Source organism: Nicotiana tabacum, chromosome 4 (assembly GCF_000715075.1).
Source record: "Nicotiana tabacum cultivar K326 chromosome 4, ASM71507v2, whole genome shotgun sequence".
In the NCBI taxonomy this organism is placed as follows: Eukaryota; Viridiplantae; Streptophyta; class Magnoliopsida; order Solanales; family Solanaceae; genus Nicotiana; species Nicotiana tabacum.
The window spans coordinates 16,292,524-16,317,820 of NC_134083.1; the positions used below are offsets into that span (position 1 = coordinate 16,292,524).

At 42.1% G+C, this 25,297-nt stretch overlaps 2 protein-coding genes and 1 long non-coding RNA gene across 3 annotated transcripts; 1 reads left to right on the top strand and 2 right to left on the bottom strand.

The window, feature by feature from the left end:
• Positions 1–2,946: 2,946 nt before the first annotated feature.
• LOC142180258 (uncharacterized) lies at positions 2,947–6,204 on the top strand. The gene is made up of 2 exons (XR_012708540.1): positions 2,947–3,165; positions 5,613–6,204. It is a non-coding gene; the product is annotated as an uncharacterized LOC142180258 (long non-coding RNA).
• LOC107776548 (premnaspirodiene oxygenase-like) lies at positions 3,186–5,880 on the bottom strand. Its single transcript, XM_016596466.2, has 2 exons — positions 4,966–5,880; positions 3,186–4,823 (listed from the first exon to the last, which is right to left on the bottom strand). The coding sequence occupies exons 1-2, from the start codon at positions 5,878–5,880 to the stop codon at positions 4,209–4,211; spliced, it is 1,530 nt and encodes a 509-aa protein (XP_016451952.1). The 3' UTR covers positions 3,186–4,208.
• An 891-nt stretch (positions 6,205–7,095) lies between the features above and the next one.
• LOC107776549 (non-specific lipid transfer protein GPI-anchored 3-like) lies at positions 7,096–8,622 on the bottom strand. Its single transcript, XM_075250686.1, has 2 exons — positions 8,241–8,622; positions 7,096–7,217 (listed from the first exon to the last, which is right to left on the bottom strand). Exons 1-2 carry the CDS (start codon positions 8,620–8,622, stop codon positions 7,096–7,098), a joined length of 504 nt encoding a protein of 167 aa, XP_075106787.1.
• Between the last annotated feature and the right edge of the window lie 16,675 nt (positions 8,623–25,297).

Sequence of the window (25,297 nt, forward strand, 5' to 3'; positions counted from 1 at the left end):
GACCGAGAACATGATTCTCGATGAACTGTCGCAGCCTTCAAAGAAAGAAGGAACAAATTCAAGAAAGAAAAGCAAACTTAAAGGTAACGCCATATAATTTAAGGCTTACCTGATTCAAAGCCTGCTGCACTCCGTGAAAAAGGTCCGATGTGTCACTTGTACCGGTAGTGTCTTCGACACCGATAAACATGTCATGAAAAGGATCCTCTCCATCATGAGTCCTATCTAATTCGAGGGCCCCCAAAGCTTGGGCTTCCCGAATCGCCCCTGCGGAAAAAGTAGGGAAGGTGGGCGAGTCTTCGGTTGCTACTGCCCCAAATGAATTACCTGGGGAATTCTCTTCGGTTCGAAAAGATTCGGGAAGATCCCCTTCAGGCTTATCCCCCATCCGTCGGCTTCGATATGAAGCATCTTCAATTTCCAGCAACTCGGGGACTCTGCCCGAATCTCTCTCCGATATATCCTCAGTTTGAGGCGGAGTCTTATGAACCACCATCGATCCAGCCGCCTGTGGAATGTCGATGGTCTTCTTTGTTCGGGCCGCCAGTGTAGACCCGTCATTCTTTTCTTCTTCTTCTTCTTCTTCTTCTTCTTCTTCTTCCCTCAGACGCAGAACTGATTCCACAGTCAAAGGAATGATATTCTTGTTCGGCTTACGAGCCGTCCTCTTCTTTAGTTTTTGATCATCGAGGACGGGGGCTCTTTTCCTCTTATTATCTTTCACTGGCTTTGGGACAGAGGCTGAAGCCTCTTCCTCGACGGATGAGGACCTTAAAACCGCATCTTTGCCCACACCTGCATACGGAAAATTTTATTGAAGTGTGTGAAAAGTATTTGGATTACCAAAAGATACGAGAAAGGCGTTTACCGTGATTTTTGGCCTCCCATCGACCCTTTGACAAGTTGCGCCATGAGCGCTCGACGTATGAGGAGGTCGAAACCAGATCACGTATCCAGTTCTTGAGATCGGGCACTGCGCCGGGCATCCAGGGAACCACTGCATCACAAAAGAGGAATATCGATGAGAAAAGAAATGAAAGAACAAAATAATAGGATATAACAACAGAATTATACTTACGCTTCATGTTCCACTCCTCGGGAAAAGGCATCTTCTCGGTCGGAATCAGGTCTGAAGTCCTTACTCGAACGAACCTGCCCATCCAGCCTCGATCCTTATCCTCGTCTATACTCGAGAACAGAACCTTGGTAGCTCGACATTGGAGTTTTATTAACCCTCATCGAAAAAGGCGAGGACGGTATAATCGGATAAGATGATCGAGGATGAAAGGCATCCCCTCGATTTTACTCACAAAATATCGGATCAAAATAACGATCCGCCAAAATAAATGACGTATCTGGCCTAGAGTTATTAGGTATTTATGACAAAAATCTATGATAACAGGGTCGAGGGCTCCTAACGTGAAAGGGAAAGTATACACGCTTAAGAACCCTCTCACGTGAGTAGTAATGTCCTCTTCGGGAGACAGCACTACCACTTCTTTGTTCTCTCAGTTACAATCTTTTTTTATCCGCTCGATGTGCTCCCGGGTTATCGAACAAATATATCTCGATATGGGCTCACATCGGCCAGGAACCGGCGAACCTTTATCAAGTTTGAAATCGGAGGTAAGAACACACGCCGCCAGAACACACTCCTCAGGACGTGGATCCACCAGTGTTTTGTCGGCGTCGGATTGGGAAGAAGAAGTTTTTTCCTTTTGGGGTACGGTTTTTGATATCTTCACCATTTTGATTTTAAAGAAGGTGACAAAGATTTGGTAATTTAGAAGAAGAATTTTGCAAAGAAGAATCGCAGATTTGCGAATGAGCTCAGAGAATACGAAAAAAAACTTGAGAAATTTGGAAGAGTGAAGATTAAAAGTGGTAAATGATAAAAGGAAGGGTTATTTATAGGTTAAAGCAATGGCGGTTCAGTATCAGCGATGGCCGACCACCGTCTGACGTGCATTAAATGCCTTGAAAGACTAAATCGACGGCACAACCATCACGTGCGTCATGGTCGAGCCCAATGTAAACGTCAGCTTATAATCCGATCGAGCCGTTGAAAAATCATATCGTTTCTCACCACATCCTTTTTAAGCTAGTGAAAAATGTATGTATGAGATCGAAATAGATTTTAGCCTTCATACGATTGATAGAGGTCAAAATATAATGGATCGAAATAAGGCTCTGTGTTGGGTTCCGAAGATGGAACAAACAAGCTTCGAGCCCGAGGGACCGATCAACGTCGAGCTCGATATCATTATCAAGCTCGAATCCAAATCGAACTATGATGCAAAGAAAAGTTATCGAACTTGTGATTCAGAGACCGACCCACATTGACCCCGAATCAATTCAAGAATCTGAGTCAGAATCAAGCTTAAGTCGAGTCGAGAGCTCGAGTTAAGATCGAGAGCTCGAGTCAAAACCGAAAACTCGATTCAATATCGAGCTCACAGACAAGAGTCGTTGCAATCCCACTAGAGGAGAGAATCTTGGCAGGAATTGTGGAAAAACTGATTTATCATGGGTCTCCCACTATGTATTTTTAATTATATCTAAAGTAAGATCCCCTACTATAAATGGATGATTATCATTTCTGTAAGGGGCAAATTTTTGCTTATATTGTAATTCAAGCACCATATTCTCTTACAGTGAAGAATTATTCTTTCAAGCTTCATAAATTGATTCAACTTATTTAGTCCTAGTAATCATCTTCCTTACAACCTTGTCTACTTTGCATTCTTATCAATCCATACTTGATTTTTCTATTTATCCTTACGATTTGTATTAAGGTATACCATATATCCTTAGAACTACGTACAAATTCAACTCTATCCGTTTTTCGGTTAAACAATATATCTAATTAATATACTTTGGGTTTGATGTGTCTAAATGAAAAATAGTTACTATACCATTTTTAGGTGTTTACCTATGCATTCAGTATCAAACTGAACATGCAATTTGCAGCAGTTTGAAACCTCAGCTACCTTTAAAAACAAAAGGCGCTAACAATCAGAACATAGTACTATCATTTATCTTCGTCTTTCCCTCTCTATTTTTCTCTTTTCTTACAAAATACAAAACTCTTCTTTCTCACACTCTTTCCTCCATTTTGGCGATTTAGGGTTCAGAGAAGTTAACTTTCTCTCTCCTGATGAAATGGCAAGTTCTCTTCCCCCTTCTAATCTCCCGTACATATATGAGTACTTAACTAGAATTTTCGTTGTTTTAAAGTAATTTATCAGTACGATTTTGCGAGATTCACCTTGCGAAAGTACTTTGCTATGCGATTTCATGTTCCCTAAGTTTGATATGTTTCGAATACTTTCGATTTGTGTAATGTGATAAATCAAAGATAAAGAAACATACTTTCTTTATGTTTCTAACTATCAAAGATAAAGATCGAATTTCTTTATCTTCTTGGTTGCTCAGGAAAATGATACGATTCTTTCGTTTCTTTGGGGCCACTGGCTATCCACATTTGATTTTTCAATAGAAAGGTAGTAACCCTAGACCCTTGCCCCGAGAAATAAATTAAACCAATTTGAAAGATGATCTAGTGTAGTTGAAAGAACCTAAAGGAAGGGCTGATTTGCGGATAATTATAGCAAAACAATTTGAAAAAAAGTAGGTAAAGAATGAGAAGAATCTGAAATCTACTAAAATGCCTAACATTCTGGGACCACAAATAATAAATACGTCAACGTAGCTTTGTGGTTTATAGATCTCATAACAGTAAGCTTGCTATAGATGCTCATTTGCATAATAGGTGTTAAATCCCATAACAGTAAGCTTGCTATAGATGCTCATTTTCATAAGGTATGTATGTTGAAATGAAAAGTTGTGTTTCAACGATAGTATTGGAGAAGAAGCGTATAATATTTGAGTATCTCTCTGGCTGTATTACTTTTCTCGGACGAAACAGAGCAACATGACTATGTGATGTGATGAAGTATTATTTGTAGATGTAATGAGAAAAAGAAAAACCTGAAAGAAGTATTATTGCGAAAAGTTTAATTTTGACATATTGGCCATTTTTTGCCGCTCACATGTAACATAATATGGATATACCACTAAAAGATGTATAAACAAGTTACTTTAAAATAAAAACCATTATCTTCTTATTCATCACTGTATGATAAACAGGTGGTAATAGGTGAAATTTGCAATTTTTTCTAACAGAATTCTTATGTCTATATCTATTGTTAAGAGAGACCAAAAGGAGTAACAATTAAACAAAGATCATCCTTTCTTCCGCCAGCTACCCCAATTGTTTCGGTCATATCTAAATTGTCTGGAGTTATCCCAGGAGGAGTCTTCCAGTCGTAGTGATAAAGCAATTGAGCTAAAGGATGTCCTACATTAACTAAACCGAATAATAATCCTGGACATATTCTTCGTCCTGCACCAAACGGAATAAATTCAAAGTGGTTTCCTTTGAAATCAATAGAATTATTCTCAAATCTCTCAGGTATAAAACTTTCTGGATTATGCCAATATTTAGACTCTCTTCCCATTGCCCATACATTCACCAGAACTCTAGTTTTGATAGGTATTGTATATTTGTCAATTTTTGTTTCTTCTCTGCATTCCCTAGGGAGTAATAGAGGAACAGGAGGGTGCAACCTTAATGTTTCTTTAATCACTAGGTTTAGATACTTCAACTCTTCTAGATCAATATCCTCAAATGTTCTCTTTCCTTTTAGGACTTCTCTAACTTCAAGTTGTGCTTTAGCCATAACACTTGGATTTCTTATCATTTCAGCCAACGCCCAAATAATTGTTGTAGATGAGGTTTCAGCTCCTGCTAAGAACATGTCCTGCATGTAAAGAAAACTATTAAGATATATACAATTTCTAACGTTTCAATATTGTACTCTAGCATAAATATTAACTTCAATGTTTAAATACTACTATAAAAAATAAAATGAAATGAAATATCTCATATGGCATTAGACTTACAAAAATAACACCTTTGATATTCTTCTTTGTGAGTGGAGTTCCCAATTCGCCACTCTCCATGACTCGAAGTAGAACATCGATCAAATCTTCACCTCCAGTCTCACCATTGCCCTTCTTACCGTTAGTTCGACTTTCCCGATGCTCATTAATGATATTCTCCAAAATTGCATCTACCTTTGTGTGAACCTTCAACATTTTGGACTTCAATCCAGTAATCTTGTGAAGCCACTTTCGGGAAGGGAACATATCAGCCAAGTCAAATCCTGCAGCTAATGATGCTATGTCCTTCACCAACATTATCAACTTATGTTGATCATGAATCACTTTCCCGAAAGCTGACCTACAAGTTACAGAACTTGTAAACCAAAACATTTTATCTGATAAGTTGATCAATGAGTCATCAGGCATGGAGTTAATGGATGAAATGAGACTTGACATCTCTGCTTGTCGAATTGAATTAAATGACTTGACCATCTTTGCACTAAGAAGTTCCACGATGCACACTTTGCGCATATTTCTCCAGTGATCACCATATGGACAAGTTATAATGTCTGTGTAGTTGTAGAAAATAATGTCTCCAGACATAAATTCAGGCCTAGTAGCAAAGCGAAGGTCTTGAGTTTTCATAATTTCTTTTGCCATCTCAGGTGAAGATACAACAATGATCGATATTTCTCCAAGACGTAAGTGAAAGATTGGCCCATATCTTCGCGATAGACTTCTGAAAGTATGATGTACTGGAAGGCGGCCATTCATTAATAGGTGCAAGTTCCCAATCAAAGGTAGACTCCATGGCCCTGGAGGCAATAGTTTGTTAAAGGTTTTTGATGCCTTCCATATCTGAAATAAACGAATGATGAAGGAAACGAATATCAAGACTGAAATGAAGATGAATGATAAGTGTTTTGCCTCCATTTCAGATAGAAAGGATCATATATTGTGCTATGGAGATACATTCTTCATGTTTATATAACAAGGGAATGTTTGATGAGGAAAGCTAGTATACTTTTTTCTCTTTTCTTGGAAACCTCCAATATTATGTTGAACTTATAAGAAAATAGGCACTCATTAATTTCCACAGAACCTGGTCGATTTTATGCAGGGGTTTTATTGGTGACAAAATTGATGTAAGAGAACCATGTGAAAGGTGGCAAGAGAGGGACTGACTGTTATGATTTATTGATATTGTCAACTGTCAAGATTGGTTTGCCATGAATTTTCTGCCATCATAGTCATCAACTTTGTTACTTAGTAGTACTAAGTTTTGTTTTTAATTGGTCTTGTTCTATTTTTAGCAGGTTGGAGGGGCTGTAGATTGATATTCAGTAGTACTATGTTTTGATTTTAGTTGGTCTTGTTCTATTTTTAGCAGGTTGGAGGGGCTGTAGATTGATATTCAGTAGTACTACGTTTTGATTTTAGTTGGTCTTGTTCTATTTTTAGCAGGTTGGAGGGGCTGTAGATTGATATTCAGTAGTACTATGTTTTGATTTAAGTTGGTCTTGTTCTGTTTTTAGCAGGTTAGAAGGTCTGTAGATTGATAATCAGTAGTACTATGTTTTTATTTTAGTTGGCCTTGTTCTATTTTTAGCAGGTTGGAGGGGCTGTAGATTGATATTCAGTAGTACTATGTTTTGATTTTAGTTGGTCTTGTTCTATTTTTAGCAGGTTGGAGGGGCTGTAGATTGATATTCAGTAGTACTATGTTTTGATTTTAGTTGGTCTTGTTCTATTTTTAGTAGGTTAGAAGGTCTGTAGATTGACTGATGAATACAGTAGTTTCAAGAATGGTGTGTGCAATGAATTTACCGCCGCAATTTTGACTTTTATTTGGTGTTATTTGAGAATCAAATTATCCCACTTTCAAGACAAATTTGCAAGTAGATAACGTTAGCTCAAAGAGAGTGTTATGCCTAAACTTAAATATAATAGATCTGATTGAATGTACTGTTATCAATCATAAGAAAAACAAATCAAAACACAACTACTAAACACCACATAAATCAGTCATTTTAAATTGGAAAAATTTTAGGTTATGTAAACTAGATTAGTGAAATGATTTTGAGGCACTGGCTTTCCCAATAAGCAAATTAGCCTTTCAATTCCAGAACAGTGTGTTCTGCTCCATCCTTAAAATGCTGACATTACTAAACTCATAAACGATGCAACGGCAACAAACCCTCCAAATTTGGAAGTCACACTAGCTGCATTTGCTGCTGGTGGACTTGCAGTCTTGTTACTCGAAGACGAATCTGAAAATACATATGTTCACTTATTAGAGGCCGTGTAATTTAACTGATTGAAAGTAGCTGATAAGAATCATAAATAGTCGGTGTATTTGGTACAAATGAAACGGAGAGGGAAAACGTTGGGAATACTTACTGTTCGAGGCTGAAGGAGCAGATGGGGCTGAACCAGGTGACGCAGCGGCTATAATTGAGATAAAACTCGTTAATTAGTTGCCAGAAAAATTAATGGAATCAATAGTGCAAAACAATGTTAGTCAGAATCGATGGAGTTAATGTCTACTATGCAATGAATAATTGTTTTAAGGATCAAATATCTCAAAGAAAAGGAATTACTTAATCCAAAATGAGATTCAATAATGACTATATAGAAGAAATTTAGGAAATTAGGAAAAAAGTACTGATACCCTGATTATATTACTGGACATCGAATTAACAAGATCAGGCAGCAAAATCTTTTTGATTAACATGGATCATCCGTCCATAGTGTTTTACTACATTATTAAAAACCACTCTCTCCATTATGTTCAAATTATATATTCTACAAAAATCTAAATTTTATATATATATATATCCACTCTTTTTCATATGTACTGTGAATTGTTTCATTCATTTTGCCCAAATTCAACACTTAAGATTTGTTAGGTTACTGACATTAGGGAAGTAATATCGCGACAGAATTCAATATATTCAATTGTTAATAATTCACGCATTACAATTCTTAAATTATAAAATCGGCATAACTTTGTACGCGAATTAAACAGGCCGGTCCTTAATGTATATTGAATCAAGTATGTCCGATGCACAAAGCATCCTCTATTGTGTTTGAGGAAGGGCTGCACCCCAATGTGTATGATGTAGTCAGTCTACCCTAATGCAAGCATTAGTGATTGTTTCCACGTCTCGAACCCGTAAGACAACTTTATCATCGCTCCAAGATTCCTTCAACTATGTCAGCATTCACTAAGGAAGAAAAAAAAAAACATGCATCTATACAAAACTTGATTCAGAAAAAAAGTTGTTACGTACCATTTTTGCAAAGGGAAAGATCAGGTTTAGCACCACAAGCTTTTGCAAAACTCAAAGCTTCATCTTTGGTAACATTAAAACTCTTCATTAAATCAGCATTACCAAAAACAGTACAAAGACACTGCGCATCACTCGTAATAATTTCCTTCAATGGCACACAGCAAGTTGCTGGTGGATTTTTAGAATGTGATGTCAAAGCAGCTTGACATGGCATCAATTTTTTAACACATGGCATATCTAAAATACCACCATTTTCACCATTATCAGCAAATAATGCTCCTAATAGATTTTTATCAAGTTCAATACCATGGGATAAACCCACAAAAACCCATGAGAAAATTATAATAAAAGAGGAAGGAATAATTGATTTGGAATAAGCCATGGGTTCTTTGATCTCTCAAATTCAGAAGGAAAATGCCTAATAATTCTTTTCTGTTATGAATTTGTGATGATGAACAAGGAATATATAGGGGAATGTAACTGCTATTTTATTTAGGAACCGTATTTTCAGGCAGTTACAAAATCTTAATAATTCAATTCAAAAGTACTTTATTTGTATAACTACTTGCTAATTTGTTTAACCAAGTGTCTAGAATATTCCCTAATTTTCGTTATTAGTAGTGACCAGGTCATTATATTACTAAAGTTATGTACCTAAATTTTAGCTAATTCTCGATTTGGAATTGCTATTTTTTGACTTCAATTTATTGGCTACGAAGGGTTTAGAACTTCCATTGCTCGCCGCATAATAAGGCGCGACCGGACTTTTTAGAACTCAAATGAAAAAGATTTATTACAATAATTATACCTCATTTCCAAACTAGTTATATGAATACTCGCTGCTTCATTAAAGCTCAATTCATGTCAAAAAGAGCCGCATTTATTGATTATCAAATGCGGCATAAGAATAACTTTGGAGGAGAGACCCTGCCTTTTCATCCTATATAAGATAGCCTGGCATACCAAAATCCATAAATTTGAACTAGTATGACTTCCTATCTTTAATGTGAAAAAATTATTCAGAGTATAAGAGACAAGTAAATAGAAAGTGTCATTATGTTTCATAGAAGAAGGTGTTAGGCTTCTTATTGTTGATTCTGAAGACGGTAGTTGCCATCTATTCATGTTCATTGGTCATTTTTTCTAGACTGTCCCATGAGGTGTAGCCCGACTAATTCAGATTCGCATCGCATAATGCTCATTAAAGGAGGAAGGCTCTCTACCAAAAAAAATTCCATTCCCAAACTTGAACACAAGATCTCTGGTTAAAGTCGAAAGGATCCTATCCATCCCATCTCAACCTGGGTGGTATGGTGTTTACCATTCACCTGTTACAAAAGATGCAAGAGCATCGCATCCATTTCTTCAATGATCAGTCCGTGACCATTACTTTATCGAATCTGTTTCCCCTTTCAGTAGTGTCACAACCCCTTTTTAAGCAACACAAATGCAATAGTATGGAAACTTTCTTTACCTTGAAACACTCACCCAAAAGATGACTTTCCACTCAATGGCAGTAAAAAACAATATGTATATACATTTAATAATTAAGGAAACATTGTTCCAACATAACACAAAGTATATCAAATTTAGAATAGAGAGTAAAGCCTTAAAGAATCACTACCAGCCAAACCTACTTACGAGCAACATAGTGAATAACTGAATATTGTCTAGTTCTGCAGACGCCATCACTTCCAGTAATCACAAATAAGCTAAACGTGTCAATAGCGGGTTACGGCTTCAAGTTGGTAATGACACAGAAACATGTTTCACGCGTCTATAGTGAATTTTCTATCTTGAATGGCCCAGCTGTTCAATTTTTTCTTCTCCTTTATTAGAATTATTACTTAGCCTGGGCAAGGAGGATTAGTATGAGTTCAATCAAATTACACTCCCATGTTGAAGATTCTTTTCCCCCTGTCGAAACAGAAAATATGGTTATTGAGGAAAATATCAGATAACATTTCATACTCGCAAGGTATGATATACCAGGATCCGGAAAGTACTATAAGCATGAGAAATACATTACTAAAAGCATATACAGAAGTTACCAAACAGAAAATAAACATGCAATCATTGTATTATATTGTCAAAAGCTGTCACGGCCCAAACTCTAACCATGGTCGTGATGGCGCCTATCGTGTTACAAGGCAAGCCTACTTTCCAAAATATTACTACTAAACCGATTATAATAATTTAATAAAATATTTCAACATTAAAAATTTTTCATAAACTAAATCAACTCTAAATATAATATAGAAAAATACGGAAACGAGCCTCAAACATCGGGGTGTCACTAAGTCATGAGCGTCTAAATCTATGAACTAAGAAATGAAACTGTCTAACTATCAAAATAATCCAAAAGAAGAAATGATAAAAAGAGTAACAAGGTCTTGCGGACGTTAGCAACTACCTTGCAATCTCCACAGATAGCCGGCCTGAACTCAACGATCGTCGCACTCTAACTCACCTGAATCTGCACATAAAGTGCAGGGTGTAGCATGAGTACAACCACCTCAGAAAGTAACAGAAATAACTAAGGAACTGAGCAATAGTGACGAGCTAAGTAAAACAGTCCAATCGTTTATTTTCACAATTTAAAAATAAACAGAAATAAACAGGTAAATTCCATAACTCGGTAGTGCCACAAAGAAGTTTAACAGATAAATACAGCAACAACACAAATAAATACAACCTCACAATAGTGTCACTCCATCACTTATCACCCGGCACTCAACACTCAAAACACTCAACACGTTGCGCTCACTGGGGTGTGTATAGACTCCGAAGGGGCTCCCAAAGCCCAAGCGCTAAGCACGGACAACTCACGTGCCATCATATCAATACTTGGATCCGCATGGTCAACTCACGTGCTACGCGGACAACTCACGTGCTATGGTATCAATACCTGAACCCGCACGGTCAACTCACGTGCTACGCGGACAACTCATGCGCTATGGTATTAATATCCTCACAACCAGGCCCTCGGCCTCACTCAATCATGTACCTCACTAGCCTCATCATCAACAACAAATAAGGGAACACAACCCACATCAAGTATCACCGCATATTAGCAAATAATAGAGACTGAAGTAAACAGGTACAATGATTTCTATAACTGAGTACAAATAATGTGAGCACGAATAAAGCTTAAGCATGATCTCTATCATGAAGGCAAACAAGTTCAACAACAATTAAACACATAACCACAGATAATAGTCATTAGACCTCACAGCCTCACGGGAGTCTCAATCCCTCGCGGTGCATACCCACATGCTCGTCACCTAGCATGGGTATCACTTCCAAATAATCACGTGATGTCAAATCTCCGGGTTTATACCCTCAAAGTCAGAGTTAAAACTGTTACTTACCTTAACAGTGTAAAACCCTACTCTAGGATGCCCTCGTCTCTGGACTCGATCTCCAAATGCTCTGAATCTATACACAATCAGTACAGTACCATCAATATATGCTAATGGAATGAATTCCATAAGAAAAACTATCAAATTATGCCAAAACTCCGAAACTGATCAAAACTCGACCCCCGAGCCCACGTCTCGAAATCGGTCAAAAATGGCAGAATAATAAACCTTGTCCTCTCCCGAGTCTAACCATACCAAATTCATCAAAATCCGACATCGTTTGGTCCTTCAAATCCTTAAATTACTCTCCAAATATTCCAAGCCCTAACCCCTCATTTTCATTAATTACCATGATTAAACAACGGAAAATCACCATATATACATGTATTAGGGCTCAAGTAATTTACCTCAATGAAACCCTCTTGATTCCCTCTTCAAATCTCTCCCAAAAGCTCCAAAAACCGAATAGAAATGGTGAAGAATGCACCAAAATCGCAAAGGGTTCTATTTATGGTTTCTGCCCAGATTTTTCGCACTTGCGGCCATTTTCTCGCACCTGCGGTCCAAGGAGTCGCACCTGCGCAACTCACATAATTCCCTAACATCCGCACCTGCGGACACCTTTCTCGCACTTGCGGACTCGCATCTGCGGTCCCTCGTGCACATCTGCGAAACCAGCCCAAAATCCTCATCTCCGCATCTGCGCTCAAGGCCTCGCACCTGTGGGCTAGTAGATGCGGCCAATTTTTGCACCTGCATTTCCAGCCTTGGCCCAGCGTCGTCCGTACCTGCGCACTCCCTACGCGCACCAGCGGCCTCGCACCTGCGAGGCTTTCTTCCGCAGGTGCGAAAATAGTAGTAGCAGCAGCTCCAGCTGCAAATTCCAACTTTGACAAACACGTTAACCACTCGGAATCACTCTGAGGCCCTCGGGACCTCAACCAAAAATACCAACAAGTCATATATCAACATACCAACTTAGTCGAACCTTCGAATCACTCAAAACAATATCAAATCATCAAATTACCCTCGGATTCAAGCCTAAGAACTTTTAAATTTCTAAATTCGGCAACCGATGCCGAAACCAACCAAACCACGTCCGAATGACCTTAAATTTTGCACACATATCACAAATGACATTACGAACCTACTCCAACTTTCGGAATTCCATTCCGACTCCGATATCAAATTTTCCAAGCCTAATTCTACCACGGACCTCCAAATCACATTCCGGACGTACTCCTAAGTCCAAAATCACCTAACGGAGCTAACAAAACCATCAAAATTCAAATCCGAGGTCGTTTACACATAGATCCATATCCGGTCCACTTTTTTAACTTTTTTTTATTTTAAATTATAAGACTAAGTGTCTCATTTCACTCCGAGTTCTCTCCGGACCCGAACTAACTAACCCGATAAGTCATAAATCAATTGCAAGACATAAATTGAGCAGTAAATTAGGGAACGGGGTTATAATATTCAAAACGACTGGCCGGGTCATTACATTCTCTCCCTCTTAAATAAACGTTCATCTTCGAACGAGTCTAACAGAAGAACATACCTGAAATCACAATATCTGAAGCAATAGCGTCTGGCCTGGCTGGGAGGGCATAGAAACGGGCCTGACCACCCCCTGATCTGCCTCCCCCTCTCGGGCAACTCATAGCTGACTAGGCTCTGCCCCTAGCTGGCTGAACTCCACCCCTAGCTGGCTGGGCGGTTGGTGGAGGAACTGGTGCTGGTGCCGTTGGCCGAGTACTCTGCTGCGGAGTCCCACCCAACAGCCTAGGGCAATATCTCGCAATGTGACCAAATACCCCGCACTCGAAACAACCCCTCCTTTGACGACACTGTTGCTCCTGATGCCCAAAGGAATTACCCGATGATACCTGAGCGGGTGGGGCATAATGAGAACCTTGTGCTGGCAATGCACTGAATGATGACTAACTCTACTGAAACTGGTCCTGCTGAAACTGACCTCCCTGAGGAGCACCACTAAAACCACCCTGACCACGAGGCCTCTTAGCCTCCCTCTCAGTCATCTCCTGACCTCGAACCATCTCAATCTGTCGAGCAATGTCGACAACCTCATCAAAGGTAACCCCAGATATTCTCTCCCTGGTCATAAGCAATCGAAGCTGAAAATCGAGGCCATCTATAATCCTCCTGGTCATCTCTCGGTCTGTGGGAACCAACCAGACCGCATGACGAGCTAACTCGGAGAATCACATCTCATGCTGTGTAATAGAAATTTCACCCTGGCGAAGCCACTCAAACTGCCTGCGCAGCTCCTCTCTGCGGGACTCAGGTACAAAATTCTCCAGAAAGAGAACAGAGAACTGCTGCCAAGTAAGGGGTGCTGCGCCAACAGGCCTACACCTCTCCTAAGTCTCCCACCATCTGAGTGCAGCCCCAGAAAACTGAAAGGTAGTGACTGAGACCCCACAAGTCGACAAAATACCAGTAGTATGGAGCATCCTCAGACACCTGTCCAAGAAGTCCTGAGTGTCCTCTCTCTCTGTACCACTAAAAGTTGGTGTCTGGAGTCTCCCAAACCTCTCCAACCAACGCTGATCATCCTCAGGCATAGCAGGAACCACATAATCCTATGCATCTACAACCGGCTGGGCTGGTGGTGCCTCGGTATCTGAAGTCCCTGAATAACATGCTCGGGTGTGCGAGCGACGGGAGTCTGAGTGCCTCCCCCAGCCTGAGAAGTGGATCCGGCCGTCGAAATAGAGACCGCCTGAGCAAGGCCTGTACGGGCTGTACCTCTGCCCCTACCACGGCCTCTATCGCCGCCTCGACCTCTTGCGGCCCGAACTGGTGGCTGACCCTCTTGACCGGTAGCACGAGTCCTCACCATCTGTGAGAGAATGAAATACAGATGTTTAGTTACTAGAATACACATAACACACGATAAGCATCCAAGAATGTGAAATTTTCCTAAAGGTTCTTCAGCCTCTCGAAGATAAGTACAGACGCCTCCGTACCGATCCGCAAGACTCTACTAAACCCACTCATGACTTGTGAGACCTATGTAACCTAGATTCTGATACCAACTTATCACGACCCAAAATCTAACCATGGCCGTGATAGCGCCTATCGTGTTACAAGGCAAGCCTACTTCCCAAAATATTACTACTAAACCGATTATAATAATTTAATAAAATATTTCAACATTTAAATTTTTTTCATAAACTAAATCAACTCTAAATATAATATAGAAAAATACGAAAACGAGCCCCAAACATCGGGGTGTCACTAAGTCATGAGCGTCTAAATCTATGAACTAAGAAATGAAACTGTCTAACTATCAATACAACCCAAATGAAGAAATGATAAAAAGAGTAACAAGGTCCTGCGGACATTAGCAGCTACCTTGCAATCTCCACAGATAGCCGTCCTGAACTCAACAATCGTAGCGCTCTAACTCACCTGAATCTGCACATAAAGTGCAGGGTGTAGCATGAGTACAACCACCTCAACAAATAACAGAAATACCTAAGGCACTGAGCAATATTGACGAGCTAAGTAAAACCGTCCAATGATTTATTTTTACAATTTAAAAATAAACAGAAATAAACAGGTAAATTCCATAACTCAGTAAATGCCACAAAGAAGTTTAACAGATAAATGCAGCAATAACACAAATAAATACAACCTCACAGCAGTGTCATTCCATCACTCATCACTCGGCACTCGGCATTCAATACTCAAAACACTCAACACTCTGCGCTCACTGGGGGTGTGTACAGACTCCGGAGGGGCTCCCAAAGCCCAAGCGCCAAGCACGGACAACTCACGCGCTATGGTATCAATACCTGGACCCGCATGGTCAACTCACGTGTTACGCGGATAACTCACGTGCTATGATATTAATATCCTCACAACCAGGCCCTCGATCTCACTCAATCATGTACCTCACTAGCCTCATCATCACCAACAAATAAGGGAACACAGCCCACATCAAGTATCACCGCATATTAGCAAATAATAGAGACTGAAGTAAACAGGTACAATGATTTCTATAACTGAGTACAAATAATGTGAGCATGAATAAAGCCTAAGCATGATCTCTATCATGAAAGCAAACAAGTTCAACAACAATTAAACACATAACCACAGATAATAGCCATTAGGCCTCACAGCCTCACGGGATGGACCAATTCTTAATCCCTCACGGTGCACACCCACACGCTCGTCACCTAGCGTGGGTATCACTTCCAAACAATCACGTGATGTCAAATCTCTGGGTTTATACCCTCAAAGCCAGAGTTAAAACTGTTACTTACCTTAACAGCGTAAAATCCTACTCTGGGTTCCCTCGTCTCTGGACTCGGTCTCCAAATTCTCTGAATCTATTCACAATCAGTACAATACCATTAATAAACGCTAATGGAAAGAATTCCACAAGAAAAACTATCAAATTATGCCAAAAATCTGAACCCGACCAAAACCCGACCCCCGGGCCCACATATCAAAATCCATCAAAAATTGCAGAATAATAAGCCTTGTCCTCTCCCGAGTCTAACCATACCAAATTCATCAAAATCCGACATCGTTTGGTCCTTCAAATCCTTAAATTACTCTCCAAATATTCCAAACTCTAACCCCTCATTTTCACTAATTACCATGATTAAACAACGAAAAATTACCATATATACAAGTATTAGGGCTCAAGTAACTTACCTCAATGAAACCCCCTTGATTCCCTCTTCAAATCTCTCCCAAAAGCTCCAAAAACCGAATAGAAATGGTGAAGAATGCACCAAAATCGCGAAGGGTTCTATTTATGGTTTCTGCCCAGGTTTTTCGCACCTGCGGCCATTTTCTCGCACCTGCGCGACCGCACCTGCGGTCCAAGGAGTTGCACCTGTTCTACTCACTTAATTCCCTAACTTTCGCACCTGGGACACCTTTCTCGCATCTGCGGTCCCTGGTGCGCATCTGCTAAACCAGCCCAAAATCCTCAACTCCGCATCTGCGCTCAAGGCCTCGCACCTGCGGGCTCGCAGATGCGGCCAATTCTTCGCACCTGCATTCCCAGCCTTGGCCCAGCGTCGTCCGCACCTGCGCACTCCCCACGCGCACCAGCGGCCTCGCACCTGCTAGGCTTTCTTCCGTATGTGCAAAAATAACAGTAGCAGCAGCTCTAGCTGCAAATTCCAACTTCAACAAATCTATTAACCACCCGGAATCACCCTGAGGCCCTCGGGACCTCTACCAAAAATACCAACAAGTCATATATCAACATACCAACTTAGTCGAACCACTCAAAACAACATAAAATCATCAAATTACCCTAGGATTCAAGCCTAAGAACTTTTAAATTTCTAAATTTGGCAACTTATGCCGAAACCAACCAAACCACGTCCGAATGACCTCAAATCTTTCACACACATCACAAATGACACTACGAACCGACTCCAACTACCGGAATTCCATTCCGACCCCGATATCAAATTTTCCACTGCCGACCGATATCGCCAAATTTTCAATTTTGCCAATTCAAGCCTAATACTTCCAGGACCTCCAAATCATATTCCGGACGCACTCCTAAGTCCAAAATCACCTAACGGAGCTAACAGAACGATCTGAATTAAAATACGAGGTCGTTTACACAAAGATCCATATCCGGTCCACTTTTCTAACTTTTTTTTTTAATTTTAAATTATAAGACTAAGTGTCTCATTTCACTCCGAGTTCTCTACGGACCCGAACTAACTAACCTGATAAGTCGTAAATCAATTGCAAGACATAAATTGAGCAATAAATGGGGGAACGGGGTTATAATATTCAAAACGACTAGTCGGGTCGTTACCTTCTCCCCTCTTAAATAAACGTTCATCCTCGAACGAGTCTAACAGAAGAACATACCTGAAATCATAACATCTGAAGCAATAGCGTCTGGCCTGGCTGGGAGGGCATAGAAACGGGCCTGACCACCCCCTGATCTGCCTCCCCCTCTCGGGCGACTCATATCTGACTGGGCTCCACCCCTTGCTGGCTGAACTCCACCCCTAGCTGGTTGGGCGGTTGGTGGAGGAACTGGTGCTGGTGTCGCTGGCCGAGTACTTCGCTGCAGAGTCCCACCCAGCACTCGAAACAACCCCTCCTTTGACGAAACTGTTGCTCCTGATGCCCAAAGGAATTACCCGATGATACCTGAGCGGGTGGGGCATAATGAGAACCCTGTGCTGGCAATGCACTGAATGATGACTAACTCTGCAGAAACTGGTCTTGCTGAAACTGACGTCCCTAAGGAGCACCACTGAAACCACCCTGACCACGAGGCCTCTTAGCCTCCCTCTCAGTCATCTCCTGACCTCGAACCATCTCAATCTGTCGAGCAATGACGACAACCTCATCAAAGGTAACCCCAGATACTCTCTCCCTGGTCATAAGCAATCGAAGCTGAAAATCGAGATCATCTATAATCCTCCTGGTCCTCTCTCGGTCTGTGGGAACCAACCAGACCGCCTGCGCAGCTCCTCTCTGCGGGACTCAGGTACAAACTTCTCCAGAAAGAGAACAGAGAACTACTGCCAAGTAAGGGGTGCTGCACCAACAGGCCTACGCCTCTCGTAAGTCTCCCACCATCTGAGTGCAGCCCCAGAAAATTGAAAGGTAGTGAATGAGACCCCACAAGTCTCCAAAATACCAGCAGTACGGAGTATCTTCCGACACCTATCCAAGAAGTCATGAGCGTCCTCTCTCTCTGTACCACTAAAAGTTGGTGGCTGGAGTCTCCCAAACCTCTCCAACCTACGCTGATCATCCTCAGGCATAGCAGGAACCACATAATCCTATGCAGCTACAACCGGCTGGGTTGGTGGTGCCTCCGGTATCTGAAGTCCCTGAATAATATGCTCGGGTGTGCGAGCGAGGGAGTCTGAGTGCCTCCCCCAGCATGAGAAGTGGCTGCGGCCGTCGAAATAGAGACCGCCTGAGCAAGGCCGGTACACGCTGTCAGAATATGAGCTAGGGCCTCCTCAAGGCCTGGAATCATAATAGGCACAGGTGGTGCCTGAGCTGGCGCATCTATAACTGGAACCTGGTCCTGATATGGGACAACCGGTAGATCTGCAGGTACTGCCCCAGCTGCTGTACGGGCTGCACCTCTGCCCCTACCATGGCCTCTACCGCGGCCTCGACCTCTTGCGGCCCGAACTGGTGGCTGACCCTCTTGACCAGTAGCACGAGTCCTCACCATCTGTGAGAGAATGAAATACATATGTTTAGTTACTAGAATTCACAGAACGCACGACAAGAATCCAAGAATGTGAAATTTTCCTAAAGGTTCTGCAGGCTCTCGAAGATAAGTACAGACGTCTCCGTACCGATCCGCAAGACTCTACTAAACCCACTCATGACTTGTGAGACCTATGTAACCTAGGCTCTGATACCAACTTGTCACGACCCAAAACCTAACCCGTCGTGATAGCGCCTATCGTGTTACAAGGCAAGCCTACTTCCCAAAATATTACTACTAAACCGATTATAATAATTTAATAAAATATTTCAACATTTAAATTTTTTTCATAAACTAAATCAACTCTAAATATAATATAGAAAAATACAGAAACGAGCCCGAAACATCGAGGTGTCACTAAGTCATGAGCGTCTAAATCTATTAACTAAGAAATGAAACTATCTAACTATCAATACAATCCAAAAGAAGAAATGATAAAAGGAGTAACAAGGTCCTGCGGACGCTAGCAGCTACCTTGCAATCTCCACAGATAGCCGGCCTGAACTCAACGATCGTCGCGCTCTAACTCACCTGAATCTGCACATAAAGTGCAGGGTGTAGCATGAGTACAACCACCTCAGCAAGTAACAGAAATAACTAAGGAACTGAGCAATAGTGACGAGCTAAGTAAAATAGTCCAATCATTTATTTTCATAATTGAAAAATAACAAGAAAAAAGCAGGTAAATTCCATAACTCAGTAAATGCCACAAAGAAGTTTAACAGATAAATGCAGCAACAATACAAATAAATATAACCTCACAGCAGTGTCATTCCATCACTCATCACTCGGCACTCAATACTCAAAACACTCAACACTCTGCGCTCACTGGGGGTGTGTACAGACTCCGGAGGGGCTCCCAAAGTCCAAGTGCTAAGCACGGACAACTCACGTGCCATCATATCAATACCTGGATCCGCACGGTCAATTCACGTGCTATGCGAACAACTCATGCGCTATGGTATCAATACCTGGACCTGCACGGTCAACTCATGTGTTACGCGGATAACTCACACGCTATGGTATTAATATCCTCACAACCAGGCCCTCGGTCTCACTCAATCATGTACCTCACTAGCCTCATCATCACCAACAAATAAGGGAACACAGCCCACATCAAGTATCACCGCATATTAGCAAATAATAGAGACTGAAGTAAACAGGTACAATGATTTCTATAACTGAGTACAAATAATGTGAGCACGAATAAAGCTTAAGCATGATCTCTATCATGAAGGCAAACAAGTTCAACAACAATTAATCACATAACCACAGATAATAGCCATTAGGCGTCACAGCCTCATGGGACGGACCAAGTCTCAATCCCTCATGGTGCACACCCACACGCTCGTCACCTAGCGTGGGTATCACTTCCAAACAATCACGTGATGTCAAATCTCCGGGTTTATACCCTCAAAGCCATAGTTAAAACTGTTACTTACCTTAACAGTGTAAAATCCTACACTGGATGCCCTCGTCTCTGGATTCGGTCTCCAAATTCTCTGAATCTATTCACAATCAGTACAATACCATCAATATATGCTAATGGAATAAATTCCACAATAAAAACTATCAAATTATGCCAAAATCTGAAACCGACCAAAACCCGACCCCCGAGCCCATGTCTCGAAATCAGTCAAAAATGGAAAAATAATAAACCTTGTCCTCTCCCGAGTCTAACCATACCAAATTCATCAAAATCCAACATCGTTTGGTCCTTCAAATCCTTAAATTACTCTCCAAATATTCCAAGCCCTAACCCCTCATTTTCAATAATTACCATGATTAAACAACAGAAAATCACCATATATACAAGTATTAGAGCTCAAGTAACTTACCTTAAAGAAACACCCTTGATTCCCTCTTCACATCTCTCCCAAAAGCTCCAAAAACCGAATAGAAATGGTGAAGAATGCACCAAAATCGCGAAGGGTTCAATTTATGGTTTCTGCCCAGGTTTATCGCATCTGCGGCCATTTTCTCGCACCTGCGCGACCGCACCTGCAGTCCAAGGAGTCGCACCTGCGCAACTCACTTAATTCCCAAACTATCGCACCTGGGGACACCTTTCTCGCATCTGCGGTCCCTAGTGCGCATCTGCGAAACCAGCCCAAAATCCTCATCTCCGCATCTGTGTTCAAGGCCTCGCACCTTCGGGCTTGCAGAACCGGCCAATTCTTCGCACCTTCGTTCCCAGCCTTGGCCCAGCGTCGTCCGCACCTGCGCACTCCCCACACGCACCAGCGGCCACGCACCAGCGAGGCATTCTTCTACATGTGCGAAAATAGCAGTAGCAGCAGCTCCAGTTGCAAATTCCAACTTCAACAAATCCGTTAACCACCCGGAATCACCCCGAGGCCCTCGGGACCTCAACCAAAAACACCAACAAGTCATATTTCAACATTCCAACTTAGTCGAACCTTTGAATCACTCAAAACAACATCAAATCATCAAATTACCCTCGGATTCAAGTCTAAGAACTTTTAAATTTCCAAATTCGACAACTGATGCCGAAACCAACCAAACCACGTCCGAAGGACCTCAAATTTTGCATACACATCACAAATGACACTAGGAACCTACTCCAACATCTGAAATTCCATTCCGACCCCGATATCAAATTTTTCACTGCCGACCGAAATCGCCAATTCAAACCTAATTCTACCACGGACCTCCAAATCATATTCCGGATGCACTCCTAAGTTCAAAATCACCTAACGGAGCTAACTGAACCATCAGAATTCAAATTCGAGGTCATTTACATATATATCCATATCCGGTCTACTTTTCTAACTTTTTTTTAAAAAAAAAAAATTATAAGACTAGGTGTCTCATTTCACTCCAAGTTCTCTCCGGACCCGAACTAACTAACCCGATAAGTCATAAATCAATTGCAAGGCATAAATTGAGCAGTAAATAGAGGAACGAGGTTATAATATTCAAAACGACTGGCCGAGTCGTTACATTTTCTCCCTCTTAAACAAATGTTCATCCTCGAACGAGTCTAACAGAAGAACATACCTGAAATCACAGCATCTGAAGCAATAGCATCTGGCCTGGCTGGGAGGGCATAGAAACGGGCCTGACCACCCCCTGATCTGCCTCCCCCTCTCGGGCGACTCATAGCTGAATGGGCTCCGCCCCTATCTGACTGAACTCTACCCCTAACTGCTGGGCGGGTGGTAGAGGAACTGGTGCTGGTGTCGTTGGCCGAGTACTCCGCTGTGGAGTCCCACCCAACAGCCTAGGGCAATATCTCGCAATGTGACCAAAATCTCCGCACTCGAAACAACCACTCCTTTGACAAAACTGTTGCTCCTGATGCCCAAAAGAATTACCCGATGATACCTGAGCGGGTGGGGCATAATGAGAACCTTGTGCTGGCAATGCACTGAATGATGACTAACTCTGCTAAAACTAGTCCTGCTGAAACTGACCTCCCTGAGGAGCACCACTGAAACCACCCTGACCACGAGGCCTCTTAGCCTCCCTTTCAGTTATCTCCTGACCTCGAACCATCTCAATCTATCGAGCAATGACGACAACCTCATCAAAGGTAACCCAGATACTCTCTCCCTGGTCATAAGCATCGAAGCTAAAAATCGAGGCCATCTATAAACCTCCTGGTCCTCTCTCGGTCTGTGGGAACCAACCAGACCGCATGACGAGCTAACTCGGAGAATCACATCTCATACATTTTAGACATCTCACACTGTTCAAGCTGCTCAAACTGCCTGCGCAGCTCCTCTTTGCGGGACTTAGGTACAAACTTCTCCAGAAAGAGAACAGAGAACTGCTGCCAAGTAAGGGGTGCTGCGCCAACAGGCCTATGCCTCTCGTAAGTCTTCCACCATCTGAGTACAGCCCTAGAAAACTGAAAGGTAGTGAATGAGACCCCACAAGTCTCCAAAATACCAGCAGTACGGAGTATCCTCTGACATTTGTCCAAGAAATCCTGAGCGTCCTCTCTCTCTGTACCACTAAAAGGTGGTGGCTGGAGTCTCCCAAACCTCTCCAACCTACGCTGATCATCCTCAGGCATAGCAGGAACCACATAATCCTGTGCAGCTACAATCGGCTGGGCTGGTGGTGCCTCCAGTTTCTAAAGTCCCTGAATAACATTCTCGAGTGTGCGAGCGACGGGAGTCTGAGTGCCTCCCCCAGCTTGAGAAGTGGTTGCGGCCGTCAAAATAGAGACCGCCTGAGCAAGGCTGGTACACGCTGTCAGAATCTGAGTTAGGGCCTCTTGAAGGCCTAGAATCATAATAGGCACAGGTGGTGCCTGAGTTGGCGCATCAACACTTGGAACCTGGTCCTGATCTGGGACAACCGGTAGATCTGCATGTACTGCCCTAGCTGCTGTACGGGCTGTACCTCTGCCCCTACCATAGCCTCGAACGCGGCCTCGACCTCTTGCGGCCGGAACTGGTGGCTGACCCTCTTGACCAGTAGCACGAGTCCTCACCATCTGTGAGAGAATGAAATACAGATGTTTAGTTATTAGAATACACAGAACGCACGACAAGAATCCAAGAATGTGAAATTTTCCCAAAGGTTCTGCAGCCTCTCGAAGATAAGTACAGAATTCTCCGTACCGATCCGCAAGACTCTACTAAACCCAGATACTCTCTCCCTCGTCATAAGCAATCGAAGCTGAAAACCGAGGCCATCTATAAACCTCCTGGTCCTCTCTCGATCATGGGAACCAACCAGACTGCATGACGAGCTAACTCGGAGAATCGCATCTCAGACTGTGTAACAAACATTTCACCCTGGTGAAGCTACTCAAACTACCTGCACAGCTCCTCTCTGCGGGACTCAAGTACAAACTTCTCCAGAAAGAGAACAGAGAACTGTTGCCAAGTAAGGGGTGCTGCGCCAACAGGCCTACGGCTCTCGTAAGTCTCCCACCATCTGAGTGGAGCCCCAGAAAACTGAAAGGTAGTGAATGAGACCCCAGAAGTCTCCAAAATACCAGCAGTACGGAGTATCTTCCGACACCTATCCAAAAAGTCCTGAGCGTCCTCTCTCTCTGTACCACTAAAGTTTGGTGGATGGAGACTCCCAAACCTCTCCAACCTACGCTGATCATCCTCAGGCATAGCAGGAACCACATAATCCTATGCAGCTACAACCGGCTGGGCTGGTGGTGCCTCCAGTATCTGAAGTCCCTGAATAACATGCTCGGGTGTGCGAGCGACGGGAGTCTGAGTGCCTCCCCCAGCTTGAGAAGTGGTTGCGGCCGTCGAAATAGAGACCACCTGAGCAAGGCCGGTACACGCTGTCAGAATCTGAGCTAGGGCTTCCTGAAGGCCTATAATCATAATAGGCTAATAGGCACAGGTAGTGCCTGAGCTGGCGCATCAACATCTGGAACTTGGTCCCGATCAGGGACAACCGGTAGATCTGCAGGTACTGCCCCAGCTACTGTACGGGTTGCACCTTTGCCCCTACCACGGCCTCTATCGCGGCCTCGGCCTCTTGCGGCCCGAACTGGTGGCTGACCCTCTTGACCAGTAGCACGAGTCCTCACCATCTGTGAGAGAATGAAATACAGATGTTTACTTACTAGAATACACAGAACGCATGAAAAGAATCCAAGAATGTGAAATTTTCCTAAAGGTTCTGCAGCCTCTCGAAGATAAGTACAGACGTCTCCGTACTGATCCGCAAGACTCTACTAAACCCACTCATGACTTGTGAGACTTATGTAACCTAGGCTCTGATACCAACTTGTCATGACCCAAAATCTAACCATAGTCGTGATGGCGCCTATCGTGTTACAAGGCAAGCTTACTTCCCAAAATATTACTACTAAACCGATTATAATAATTTAATAAAATATTTCAATATTTAATTTTTTTCATAAATTAAATCAACTCTAAATATAAAATAGAAAAATACGGAAACAAGCCCCAAATATCGGGGTGTCACTAAGTCATGAGTGTCTAAATCTATGAACTAAGAAATGAAATTGTCTAACTGTCAATACAATCCAAAAGAAGAAATGATAAAAGAAGTAACAAGGTCCTGCGGATGTTAGCAGCTACCTTGCAATTTCCACAGATAGCCGGCCTGAACTCAACGACCGCCGCGCTCTAACTCACCTGAATCTGCACATAAAGTGCAGAGTGTAGCATGAGTACAACCACCTCAGCAAATAACAGAAATAACTAAGGAACTGGGCAATAGTGACGAGCTAAGTAAAACAGTCCAACCATTTATTTTCATAATTTAAAAATAAACAGAAATAAACAGGTAAATTCCATAACTCAGTAAATGCCACAAAGAAGTTTAACAGATAAATGTAGCAACAATACAAATAAATACAACCTCACAGCAGTGTCATTCCATCACTCATCACTCGGCACTCAATACTCAAAACACTCAACACTATGCGCTCACTGGGGGTGTGTAAAGTAGGGGTGCTCAAAACCGAA